Source organism: Phoenix dactylifera, chromosome 12 (assembly GCF_051530095.1).
Source record: "Phoenix dactylifera cultivar Ajwa chromosome 12, Ajwa_hap1_PhDact_Kaust_v1.1, whole genome shotgun sequence".
NCBI classification, from domain to species: Eukaryota; Viridiplantae; Streptophyta; class Magnoliopsida; order Arecales; family Arecaceae; genus Phoenix; species Phoenix dactylifera.
In genome coordinates, this window is record NC_143201.1 from 9,812,164 (window position 1) to 9,826,072 (window position 13,909).

General features: G+C 39.4%; 1 protein-coding gene across 1 annotated transcript; it reads left to right on the plus strand.

Annotated features, from left to right (window-relative positions):
* The first annotated feature begins 1,104 nt into the window (after window positions 1-1,104).
* Window positions 1,105-13,444, plus strand: LOC103697871 (serine/threonine-protein kinase D6PK-like). The gene is made up of 2 exons (XM_008779812.6): window positions 1,105-2,632; window positions 12,443-13,444. Exons 1-2 carry the CDS (start codon window positions 1,650-1,652, stop codon window positions 13,308-13,310), a joined length of 1,851 nt encoding a protein of 616 aa, XP_008778034.4. The 5' UTR covers window positions 1,105-1,649; the 3' UTR covers window positions 13,311-13,444.
* The last annotated feature ends 465 nt before the right edge of the window (window positions 13,445-13,909 follow it).

Below are 13,909 nucleotides of genomic sequence, written 5' to 3' on the forward strand. Positions count from 1 at the left end.
AAAGCGCTCTAAACTCCGTCATTCATCCACTTGCATAGATCTCAAAGCGAAGGATTTGCGTGAAGGAAGGCACATCTTTTTGTCTGGAAAGTAAAAATTGTAATATAGAAAACCTACATATTCCTCTCAAGCATTGTATCGAACAATTCCCGCGCAAGAGTTGTGGTGGATGAGAATGTCCGCATTAAAACTGGATTGAGGGGATGCATGTGGATCTGCTGGCCTTCATGAAGGGTGAGGAGGCGGGCAGCCCTTAAGTACATGATAGTGGTGCTGATGCTGATCCAGCCATCCACGTTGTGCTTCTCCATGGAGGCAGGACCCATTTAGCAACCTCGAGCGCACCCATGTTGGTGCAGGGAGAGTGAACGCCACCATGGTGACCTCGTAAACCAAAAGGTCACGATCAAGAAGTTGGAAAAGGTCAGCACTTCCTGGGGTAGCTCATCCTAAACGAACCAGTTTCTCAGGCATTTTATCGAACATTTCATGCATGCGCATGATTTGGATCACTATAAGCCCAGTTTCTGCAACTGGGCTGCAAACGGCCTAGATGCAGCAAAACTAAGGCCAGATATGTAATTTAGGTTCATGAATTACGGTTTTCAATATATTGGCACATACAATTGCCATGGATGGTCCCAACTCTAATACACTGATGTTAGTATTCCGATCAAAGATTGGGCTGATTCGTAGTAGATTCCGGGGAAGAAAAAAAAAAAAGAATGACGACAGAATAGTGTTGAATCGGTTTTCAGTTGGTCACTAAGACCACCAATCTGAATTACAGGCATTAAAAGTTGTGTCTATGATGTATCCGCGCGTGGGCTGAGGGCGACGTGATGGGCATAGAAGGACAGAGATGATGCAATGAGCATCTGTTTAGTCCGATACCCGCGAGACCACCGAAAGAGCGGCATTGTTTTTAGCGCTCGTCCTTAACGATGGATAGTATACGCTTCTGACGCAGCGCGCGCAACCGTCCAAATGAGTGTCGCCGGACAAGTGTCTTAGATCTACTCACTGCCTTCGCCCTCCGGGTCTACCTCGGGCTACTTCCGTCCCTTCGGATTGATATTACATTATTACTTAAACTCTGCCGTTAAATTAGTGTTCTATTATTCCAAAGCAAAGTTCCAGTAGCGTTGTCCGTTGGCCCTATGATCCGGGATCCAGGCTCTCTTTCTTGATTGGAATCCGGATGTGGTACACGGAGAAGGTGAAAAAGAGGCCTCTCGCATTCTGGCTTCGTATTTCCTCTCTTCCGTTCCTCCATTCTTCCCCACCCATAACAACCACCAATCATCACATTACCTCACATGGGAAGGAAACGAGGAGCAATCAGTCAAGCGAGAAAGTAGAGTAGCCAGAAATGTCAGATCTCAGCCTAGGCGAAGGGAAGTGAGGTCATTCGTCTTCTTCGATCTCTCTGCCTTCTTGAGGAGATCCGGATCCTGGCTTTGCTTTTTCTGCCGTTTTCTAATTCGGGATTTTCTCTTTCCCTTCCTTTCTTGGTTTCTTTGTAATAAAGAAAATCTCGAATCATCAGTCCACCACCCTCAATCCCCTCTTTTTGTTTCCTTATACGTGCTTGAAATCTTTGCGGAAAGTCGCCTCAACCTTCTCCTCTATCTGGAGTGATTGATGATATGGCAGCGTCGACCACCTCCACCGCCCGAAAGAACTACGACCCCATCGGCGACTCTCCTATTCCGAAGTCCGGCGATGCCGTGAAGGATGCCGGCAAGAAGGACGCCGGAGGCCTCCATGCTTGTGTCTCCGATCACTGCCCGCACCCTCGTCGTCACCACCACCGCGGCGCCAAGATCAATGCCGGCCGCCCTGCCCCTCTTTTCTTGAAGCAAGACTCGCCTTTCCAGAAGAGCGAGGACAATTGGCACGCCATCGGCGGTGCCCGCAATCCCATTCTTGGAGCACCCCCGACCGCCGCCGCTACCCACTCGGCCCGCGACAAAGAACCGACTCCTCAGGCCTCTTCGGCCAGCCATTGCTACCAGAGCGCCCTCAGCGGCAGCTTCTGTAGCGAGGCGCAGCACACCGAAGCCAAGGACAGCTTCCGGACCGCCAGGGTCAGCGATGCCTCTGCTGGAGGCGTTGGCAATGGCTGTGGCAGCACCAAGAACAGCGACCCCATAAATGGCAGGAGCGGCAGCTCCAGCAGCGGCACGAATGATGAGTGCTGCAGCAGCTCGAGCAGCTTCAGCACCGGCGGTACGAACAAGCCCCACAAGGCGAACGATGCGCGGTGGGAGGCCATCCGGGCGGTCAGATCTCCAGACGGGTATCTTGGGCTGCACCACTTCAGGTTGCTGAGGAAGCTGGGGTGCGGGGACATCGGTAGCGTGTACCTTGCAGAGCTGAGCGGAACAGGGAGCAACTTTGCCATGAAGGTGATGGACAAGGCTGTGCTCGCCAGCCGGAAGAAGCTGGCGAGGGCCCAGACAGAGAGGGAGATACTACAATGCCTCGACCACCCATTCTTGCCGACCCTCTATACACACTTTGAGACCGACAAGTTCTCTTGCTTGATCATGGAGTTCTGCCCCGGTGGAGACCTGCACACTCTCCGACAGAGACAACCAGGGAAGTATTTTAGCGAGAATGCAGCGAGGTTTGTTGCCAATGCCATATTTTGTTCAAGATATTGTTTCAACCATTTTGGATCCTAGATGCATCAGGAATAGAAGAAAAATTAGTAAATTGGCAATTTGATAGGTTTGTAACTTGTAGCTAAATCATTCACAAAATATTGATGGTTATAATATTTGATGTTGATTGATATTGGATCTATAGTTTTTGCTTCTCTCGTTTTGTGTTTTTTTTTTCATGCTGTGATTAGTTGCATATTGTTCTTCTTTCTGAAGATATTCTTGTCCAGATGAGGACAGAATGGGTAAATTTCCTAGTTTGATTGTCTTATGCAAGAAGTCCTATTAGCTTTACCTCATATGGAGAAGATGTTGAAGCTGACTGCCAGCCTTAAGAACTTTTTGAGGAAGATCTACACTTTGGATCCAACTCAGATTTCCATAGGTTTCTCAAAGGGATTGTGGATGGTTAAAGAAAATCTAATCATCCTCACAGATGGGCCTTAGATATGCCTTTACAGCATGACAAACTCACCAATGCCATTTATTTCCCCAACTTTCATGGTAGCTGTAGTCTTGTTCTAGAGAAGAATGCTACAGCCTCTTCAGTTTGACAAGCATAAGTCCACTTTAAGAAAGGCCAAGTTTGTTGGCAAAGGGCCTGGTCCTTTTTGTAAGCTACTGATTTAGTACAAAAGTCACGGAGTCATCTTTTTGTTCATTTACTTAATTTGTATTATGCTTTTATACAATTTTCAGTAAAATTACATTTTAATGTCTCAAGTAAGGCAAACATTTTGTTTTAGTACTTATTAACAATTAAGGTCACTTTCATTCTTTACTATAATAATTATATATGCAAATGTAGAAACTGATAATTAAATCATAGTAGAGTAATACCATTATATCATTGTTGTCCTAACTCAGATGATATATTTCTTGGTTCTTCAACTTATTGGAGTTTGGAGCTCAGGTCTAGAATCTTGAATGAAAAGCATTTTAAGCACATTTGTTTGATTTTCCACATTAGCTTACATCAGAAACCGATGTAAAAGTGAAAAGATAATTACATTATACATATTCACACATAAATACATGCTATTATAGTTAATCTTCTGGTATCAGCATGTTGCCTAGCCCTGCAGGGCGTAGGAAAATTTGGGTGGTCTAGGTGGAGGTCTTAGTATGTTTATGACCCATTTATCAACTAGATTTCCCCTAAGGCAGATATGCAATGGCTTGTAGAGTAGAAAGAGATATTAGCATTTACTGTTGAGGGAATCCAACATAGTTGAACGTCTCTCATAGAAAGTTTTGAATGCCACGGAATCTAGTGGGATCTTGAAACATGAGCTGAGATTGTGTGGAAGTGACCCCTGTACTGTATGTAAATTATTTGACCCTTGTGATGCATTGTCTTCATCAGCTTTGATAGTTGGGGGAGTTCTTGCTTAATTATGACTCCATCTTTCCAAAGGATGCTTTTCTGCCCCCTAACCCCCACCCCTCTCCAACCCCATCCAGAATAATCTGGCACAACGGAGATTAGCCGAACTTCAGTGTTGTAACAAAGTGCCTTCATCCTAAAGTGAGAACTGACTCTAATCAAAATTTTGCCCCCCCGTTTTCGTATTTTTGATGCTTTATTTATTCTTTCTCTGAGTGAGGAACAAATTGATTGTAAAGCAAGGCTAGTGATTGATATGCATAATTGATTCAATTTGTATTGGTCAAGTCTTGGCTGCTCCACCCACTACTCTTCTAATGATGAATTCCATGTCATGGAATGTAAGAACTCTTGACTGACTTTCTAAACAACACAAGGAATTTATGTTTTCTTAGAAACAGTCAACTCTTCTTCCTTGTGGAAGTTTGGAGCCTTTGCAAAATGGGCCTTTGATTCATCACAACCTTGAGAAAAATGCAAAGATAAGGTTTGAGGAGCTCTACTTTGATTCAACACAAGGAATGTGATGTTTTCTTAGAAAAAGTCGACTCTGTTTCCTTGTGGAAGTTTGGAGCCTTTGTAATATGGGCCTTTGATTCATCACAACCTTGAGAAATATACAAAGATAAGGTTTGAGGAGCTCTCCAAATTAAATTGATGGAGCCTTAATAAGGATTGATTCTTATAGTTTATTGGTTGACTTAATTTCATAACCAGCTAAAATTAGTTTTGTGGGACAATGACAGTAAAGACTCCTTAATAGGGTGAATAGGAAGATGAAAGTGAAAAAGAGAAATCGAGAAAAGAATTTGGGATGGCAAAAACAAAATGTAAACAAATGAGGCTCAAAGGGAAGGAAGGGAACTCCTTTTTTCTTCTAAAGAAATATGGTGGAGATGCCATTGCCACCATCTATGATCAAATCCAAAAGCTTGTCAAAGGGGAGGAGTGCCAACCAACACTAAGAGTTGTTGACAGAGAACAACTCTATGCCTAATTTTTTCGTGAACTCATGCAGTCGCATTGAACCAATTTTATAGCAAATTCTAACCATAAAAAACCCAAAATTCCCTAAACGTTTCTCCTTATTGCCTGTTGCCCACCTTTCCCTTAAGATTGTAGGAATGAGAGGACATGCCGAGTAGGCGAAGAGCACCTAGAGGCCATGGTACATCCATTTGCTTATTTTTCTCCTCATTCTTTATTGATCAGAGAACCCAATGCCGTAGACCACCAATTAGGTGAAGTGATTCTAAATTTCTTAAGTTTGGCCTATCATGATTCATCTGTGGCATTTGCTGAAAATATTTGTCCTTAACTTTACCTCAAAAGATCAAAGCAATTGAATCCTTCTTATTGTTATTGATCTAATTAATTCCCTTCTTATTGTTTGTTTTTTCTTTAACCTTCATTTGAATCAGAGCTTTTTGCGTCCCTTATTGTCCTAACTGTCCTTAGATTATGGGAGGTAAACTCATTTTGGGGCAAAGTTCATTGTACTGGTGTGTACCATTCCATATTGAATGTACTGTACCTTACTAAATCGATCCGATACTTAGTAAGAGGGGTATACTGAGTCTCGATATGTTGACCGACCCTTGTACTAGGCGTACCAACATTGTATTTGCATGGTACTAGTATAAGGTCCGATACCAAGATTGCGAACATTGTTCTGGGGAAACTAAATTCCAAGAAAGCTTAAGAGTAAACCAGTTGTTCTTACCCATCCCAACTCCTTCATCAATTCTGAGATCATTATAATCAACGGGTGATTTTATACTGACTACTATAGGCAGGAATCTTAATTGACTAGAACCTCTATAAGCTAGTTATTCATGTTAAACCTTCTCCTAGCCCATCCTTTGCCTTCTTTTTTAATTCTTATTTAAGTAGTTGCATGTTTTTTTCCCAATTAGGTCTCCACTAAGGCTCTAGCAAATTATTAATGCAACTATTCTTGTTATCTCTTTTCAGTTGCCAGTACAAGTGCTTCCAAAATGGGTCACATGGAGTTTTATAGATTTACCTAGCTTAGGTATTATCTAGGCTTTATCTTTGGAATATGATTGTTCGTAAGGTAGGATTATTTGCCTATTTAGATCTATGCATGAAATTTCTTTCTAAATGCGAACTCCATCAACCAGGACTGAACAAACATGCTCTCTTACGCACAATTGTAAAGACAATAACCATCTTCTTCTCATGTGATTACTCAAACTAAATCTTAAAAGGTCATTGTTACCATTGTAACCTTTTCTTATTTAATGGGTTTGACTACTATTTACACCACATCCTTGCTCAAACCAACATGTGGGAGACATGTGCCTAATTGGTCACATAGTGGAGTGAGAATAGGTCTTGAAAGTTGACAAAAAAGGCATGCCTAATAAAACATGCTTTAGCACCCCAACTCATAGAGGTTGAGGGATGGCATTTCTTTGCTCGGTTCGCTGTTTTCTGTGAACCCATCCTTATCTGTAACTTTGAATTTAAAGTCATCCTTGATGGCATTTTGCAGGCTAAATTTGTCACAGCGTAGCATGCATTACTGACTGGGTTTTGGAACAAGCACTATTCCCTGGGAGTTTAGGGCCCATCTTAGCCATGCTCTACATGAATCTGTGGACCATCCATCATATACATTGTCAGGCCAATGAATGGCAGACTAATTGACCAATCTTTTCATATACCATATCTCTCTTGTTCCCATTTCCAATGCTTATCAGCACTATGTACATTCTAGCTACTACTGGGCAACTTAAAGAGGCTTCCTAGTACAGTTCAAACCATCAAGTGAATCAAGAGAACAAATACTTGACGAGAGATGCATGACAGCTATATTTAACAATGAAGGACAATAGTACAGATATAGGGTATTAGAAAGAATGTGCCCGGCTTGTTTTTGTTCAGTAAACCTAAGCAGTAAATTTAACGGATAATCTTTTTCTGTGACATTAGTTTTTTACTTCGGAAACTGAAACTCAATTCCAATGCTCTAGCTTTACCTTATTTTTCTGTGATAAATCATGAGTATCTTGAAGATCCCATTGATTTTGACTTAGTTATGATGGTGGTCTGCAACTTCTACATTTTATTCCTTTTCTATTTAAGAAAAACAATCTCAATTCCTTTTCATGAGTACTATTCTGTTTTCTGTTTAAGAAAAACAATCTCAATTGCTTCTAAAGTCCAATATTTTGAATACCAGCATTTTCATTGCTAGTTCATATTAGCTTATGACATAATTCTTTACATGACCTGTAGCTGATGCGTTTTAAGGCTTATATCAAAAGAACAACATGCACCGTTTGTAATAGTTAGCACACTAGATTTACTTAGATGGTCAAGAATCACTGCTAAATGATCAAGACATGACATATTCCCATTAGAAAGCATTTAGAAACTGGCCAAATGGAAAGAAGAAATAAAGTGATCCCAAGAGTATCTTAGTGGGCAAGATGTGTATCATTATGTAATATCACATTATCTTTCCATGGAAGTGTATGTCAAATGTCAGCAAGGATGGTACACATGCAACTGTGCCATCCACCAGACAACACAAGCATGATACATGGAAATCCATAATCATGAGGCCTCATCTTAAATATTGAAGGTCAACTTTATGAATCCTTTTTTGCTAATCATTCCTATGATGTGCAATCTCTGGTATTACATTCTTTTCTAGATATTTCTCATGACTTTTATCTTTATTGCCTTAGGTCTTACACTTTTCTCTTTGTAGAACCTTTAAACTGGAGTGTTCTCACATTTCATTGGACATGTTTGTTCTACATTTGTCAGTGCTACAACTTTGCCCTAAATTGGAGTTGCTCTTTTACCTCCTAATACAATCAGTCCCCACTGTTTTTTCTACTTCTACTACTAATCTCCTGCTTCCCTATCATGCATGCCCTGGAAGAGATGAGGGTCTAAAGATGGCTCTGGATACAAGTTCTAAAGATTCTCCATCAGTCCTCTTGTAGTGTCTGGGAATTATGGACGGATGTAGAACTATGGTTGGCAAAGTAATCACAGTCAATATCTGCAAGAGTTCAGACTTATATGGTTCAAGAATAAACTGATTGTAGTAAGATGGTCATAAAAATGCTTTAGGAAGAGTCTTTTGGTTGGGGAGGAATGAGATTATGTTGTTCTTATCTTCGTTATAATTATGAATGATATCATATTATATGGGTTATTGGTTTATGTCATAAGTGTTTCTCTACCAAGATCCCTCTTCAAGCTTGTTTCTGGTGAATTGCTGATGAGTCCTCCTCTTTCCCCCACTGTTCATGTGCTCCCTTTCTCGTGGAGTGCTTTTGTTGGTTAGCTTTTAAAGAGATCTTATGCAGCTATGGACAAAAGTGTTATATGATAGATGGTTGTTCATTTTTATAGCCGAGGATGACTGTTGGGCTAGTGACATGCTTGATCTATGTAAGATGGCATAGTCTATTGAGAGTAACTCCTTTTTATTGGGTGTGCGCTTGGAGGGATTTACAAAAACCTTTTAAAGTTGTTGAGTGGAATTTTAAGTTTTCCATTATGGAAAATGGAATTTGGTTTTTGATCCTCAGAGAGTTCGATTGAAATATATACAACAAAAGAAAGTGGCAGTTTTTGAAGCTTTGTGAACACCTATTGAGAAGCTTATTTAGGAAATTTGAGGTTCTTATGCCTAAAGTAATGATTTGGCAGGCTAATCTTGTTTAAGACTCTTACAATAAGTGGACCATATTAGCCAATTTTATGGATACTAACAATTTTTAGCTGCTATTTAACTTGTAAAGATAATTGAGTCATAACTTCTCCAACTTCAAAAGGGGCCTCAAGGAGGTATAAATATGATTATTTAAATGAGGTCATGGTTTTTATTTGATTGGAAACATGTTCACCTTCTTCCTATGCACGAAGTCTAACATTTGTAACTTGCAATGGTTGAGTGAATGTCTGATTGTTTTTGCCTCTATAGAAGTTTGAACGAAGTTCATTTTGGGTTAGTATTTGAAGATTTTAGTATATCAAGTGATGTGACATGTCAATGAAATTACGTGTCTGTATGCTCTGAGCCTATTTGATGGTCTACATCAAATTTATTAAAGTTCATTGTTTAAGGAAACAATGTGGATTTCACTAAGCCATCTCCATTATAATTTTATGATTGAAGGTGATTTATAGAGGAAGAACCTTGGTGCAATAGTAAGGTTGCTCTATGGTGACATGGGCATCACTGTTTTGAAAATGGAAATAGGCTCTCCGCACATGAGGTAATGGCTGCGTACATGTAACCATCCTTAGACCCTGTAGTGGGGGGAGCCTCATGCTCTGGAATGCCTTTTTTTTTAGAGATGATTAACCATAATTGTCCATCGTATATTGTCCAACGAATTAGGTTAGCTTTGTGCATTTTCATTTAATTCCTATTTGTTCTATCTTTTTGATGTTATTTCCAGAGTTTCTATGCCCTTTCAAAATAGGAAATATCCTTAACATTCATAAATATTGAATTTGGTTCATAATTTGACGTGCTTCTTACAAGTGGATATCAATCTAATAATCATCCTTAAGCCGTTTTAAATGGGCTCAAAACCAGCAGTAATGTAACTAGAGATGACTGGAACAAATGGATATCAATCTCGTATCAACCTTCTACCATGTTATCCATGTTCAAAACCAGAAGAGGCAATGTGATTAAAAGTGATTATGTTAACTATTTGATTTGGCCACTGGAAGTGAACTTCAGTGAAGTTAGAGAACTTGCTTGTTGGCAGGTTTATTTTTCTTTTAATCATTTTAACTTTTGGATGACTCTCTTGATTGAATGGGAGTTAGTAGGACTTCTGATAGTAAATTCTTAATTTTATATTCCATTCATGCATAGGAAGGTCTTGACTTGTACCATTAGCATTTTGTTACCTAATAATCTTATCCATGTGAAAATGTTGGAATCCAGGCTTGCTTCTGATGTTTATTGTTTAGTTTTGTTTTATAAATGCTTAGATGAATCTTTAATCAGCAAAAAGATAAAAAGCATATAGTATGCATATTTCTGTATGTGGTCATATATTGTCACATGCCATTTTGAAATTATAATATTTCCGATAGAATCTCTTAATGCTTTTTGGAATTCACTTCTCTTACATAACTGATTTTATTTCAATAGATGGTAACTGCAGATGTAGCAACATGTTGTGCCCTTTCTTAAAACTATACACCATTTTTCTCTTTGTATTCTTTGCTCTAGCATGATGCTTATATTTCTGCCAACTAGGCTAATGAGGTTGAGGGTTAGATATATACTGCTAATAGCAGAAAGCCTATGATATGTTAATATGGAAGCCCAATACATATGCAGTACAATAGATGAAGCCCATTTTATGAGCAGTGCTTCCAAACTAATTACTCCATACCTAAGTGATATCTGTTTGCTTCCATTCTAATCTACTTTTAGGTATTTCACAAAAATAGCCATGTACATTTTCAAATTTGCAAGATTGGCCATTTTTTTTCAAGATTTGCAAGATCGATCATTTTCAATTTTCCTGATTGAATTGCCCTCAAGATTGTATTATACGGTGCACATATTCGAGAGGACTTGTGTATAGAGTGCACATATTTAGGCTAATCAGTTCACACATTGAGGCTTTGTATGCTTATCAAGTTGTTTATATCTATATGGTAAAGGCACATATTTAAACAGATTGATGCATTATAAGTGGGACACACATGTTTAGACTAATCCGTGGTCCCATTCATTCAGATTCATAATTGTGGATCAGCATATGCACCTCGAAATTGTGTACTTTTTTTTGACTAACTGACGCACATATTCTAGAGTGCAAAGTTTGATTGTTAGATTTACATGTCCAAGCAGATCAGGTCGGGGTAATTTGGTCAGAAAAATTAGACAAAGGAGGCTGATCCTGCAAAGGTGGAAAGAAATAGCCAGTCTTGCAAATGGAAAATGCATGTTGTGTTTTTTGCAAAATGCATTTTATTTTTCTTATCAATGTTATATTGTATATGGTTCAATTCTGTTTTATTGGGTTGATTAGTCTGCAGGTTTTAAATTTAAAGGATAGAATAAAATGATGAACAGAATCCTGGATAGAGTACCAAATTTTTCAATAGGTGCATGCTCGTTGTATAGAAAGGATATGCCAGTGTCAACAATAGATTTTAATAGGATCACAACGATTTCTGTTTATGTGGCCTTAGAGCAACAATAAGGTTGTTCCATTGTAACCCATGTATCATGAGTTCAAAATACGGAAACAACCTCTCCGCATGTAGGTGTCAGACTGCTTATATTTAACCCTCCCCAAACCCTGCAATGGCAGAGGCTTGTGCATTAGGATGTGCACACCAATTTCTCTTTATGTAGATTTATTCTTAAAAGTGGAGAGCTCAAGCATTTGCTTTCATCCTTCAAATGTTATCTGAATTTTGATAGGTAAGCGGGCTAAATTTTAGCCATTAGTTCATAAGTGGCTTTCCAATTCAGTTCTTATTCAATGTTTATATATTATGTGCACTAATTTTGAGTATGATCTTTTATACATTATATGTGGGGCATTTTTGGGTCCTAACAATAGCATCGTGGTCCAAGAGCCTTAGAGACTTTGGTAACCATTGGCTGTGGAGCATGTCGATCTAAGGACCTGCTCTGTTTTGGAAATGGAGCCGTGTGCGTGTGGTCTTTTGGATGGCATAAAAATTATGGATCTTTGTTAAATTGGGCAGAGGGGATTTTGAACATCACTATGGCATTGTTGAACGATGATGCTAATAAAAAGGCTGCTCCCCTTCTAAAAGATGGTGTTTTTTATCATTTTAATTAGAAAACTAAGGGATGCCATTTTTTCTGGTGAAGTGTTTGGCATCCTATATTTCCTGCAGGAGTAATCAGCATGTCCAATGATTTAAATAATTTTTGAAGATCGATTAAATTAGTTTGTCATTTTGTTGGTAATATCCCTATCGAGAGGAATGCAGATGGCTGTCCTTGAAGTAGGGAGAATTAAGAAGTAATGACCTGGAACAGTGGTTTGGTTAGCTAAATGAAGAAAAAAAAATTGTGAGGCGGGGAGATTTGACTGGTTTCCATATTAGCTTGCTTTATGGTTGTGTAAATTGAACATGTATATGTATGCCTTGATATATCTTTATGTCCTTGTGCATCCATTTAGTAACAAATTATAGTATCTGTCAAGTATTTTGCTCAATGAACACAGTTCCTGTATATGATGGGATGTTAGGTTGTTTGCTTGTTATGGCATATCTATTTTTTTTGCATACAATAAAGAACTTAGGACTTTTAAGTGTTATTTTAATATTTACATATCCAAGTAAGTTTAATGCTTCTATTATGGTGGTTGTGATGTAGGTTTTATGTGGCTGAAGTTCTCCTTGCTTTGGAGTACCTACACATGCTTGGGATCATCTATAGAGACCTTAAACCAGAGAATGTCTTGGTAAGGGAAGATGGCCATATTATGCTTTCTGATTTTGATCTGTCCCTGCGGTGCACAGTTTGCCCAACACTGGTCAAGTCTGTGAACCTTGATTTTGGTTCATCAAAAAACGCTGGATACTGTGTTCAGCCTTCCTGCATCAAGCCCACCTGCATTCAACGTTCATGCTATCAACCCACATGTTTCTCGCCACGATTTCTTAATAAATCCAAGAATAGGAAGGGAACTTCAAATTTAAATGAAGTTTGTAATCAGGTGATCCCACTCCCAGAGCTCATTGCAGAGCCTACAAATGCCCGGTCGATGTCCTTTGTAGGGACCCATGAATATTTGGCCCCAGAGATCATCAAAGGTGAAGGCCATGGAAGTGCTGTGGATTGGTGGACGTTTGGAATCTTTCTTTATGAGCTATTGTTTGGGAAGACACCATTTAAAGGGTCAGGAAACCGCGCTACCTTGTTTAATGTGGTGGGTGAACCCCTGAAGTTCCCTGAGTTGCCCACAGTTAGTTTTGCAGCAAGAGACTTGATCAGAGGTTTGCTTGTGAAAGAGCCCCAGCAAAGGCTCGCATATAGGCGTGGTGCTGCTGAGGTAAAGCAGCATCCATTCTTCCAGAGCATAAATTGGGCACTGATACGATGTACCAGCCCGCCAGAGGTGCCAAGAGCATACAAGAACAATATTCTGGCAGGCAGCAACATTGCAGCAGCACCAAGTGGGAATTTGGTTGGAGTTGATGTAAAACCCTGTGGTAAATATTTAGACATGGAATTCTTTTAATCCAGTATCTTGCTGTTTTAACTTTCGACTTTGAGGCTGCAGGTCCCATTCCCATATAGGGATATCGTTTCATTTAGACACACAAAGTGCTGTTAAAATTACTTTAAGCAATGAAATGCAGTTGTTGATGGTCCTCTGTAGGTATTATAGATGTCAGTTACTTTAAAAAAAGGAAACTCTCGTTCTAAGTAGGTCATGAATTTCTGATGATGTATAAAAAATTGCTTGCACCTGTTGATTATTCTTCCTTGTGGTCCAGTTTATTCAGGCTGGCTTGTTTATGCTGATGCCTGACCTTGCACCAAGTTATTGTAGCTTCACCAGAAATTGAAGGCTAGATGGTTTTAGTAAAATATATTGTTTAAGGCAGATTGGTGCCATGGGGTGAGTGAAGGAGCTGGAGGATAAATGTCAACAGGGCCAGCAAACACAGCATGCTATTTTAGCCTGATTCTGAAAGGTTTGGCCTATTGAAATTCCTAACTTGCTTTAGCATATCATCAAACATTATATTCTTTCTTTTGCTTTTCCCGAGAAGGGACAATAGTCACGACTTGTTTCTTTTGCAAATTATCATTCCTATAAATCAAAATAGGAAA

Excerpts from the sequence above, each read along its gene's own strand:
- LOC103697871 (XM_008779812.6), top strand. The coding sequence starts at position 1,650 with ATGGCAGCGTCGACCACCTCCACCGCCCGAAAGAACTACGACCCCATC. Across the intron at positions 2,633-12,442 it reads TTTAGCGAGAATGCAGCGAG|GTTTTATGTGGCTGAAGTTC; the intron begins GTTTGTTGCCAA and ends GTTGTGATGTAG.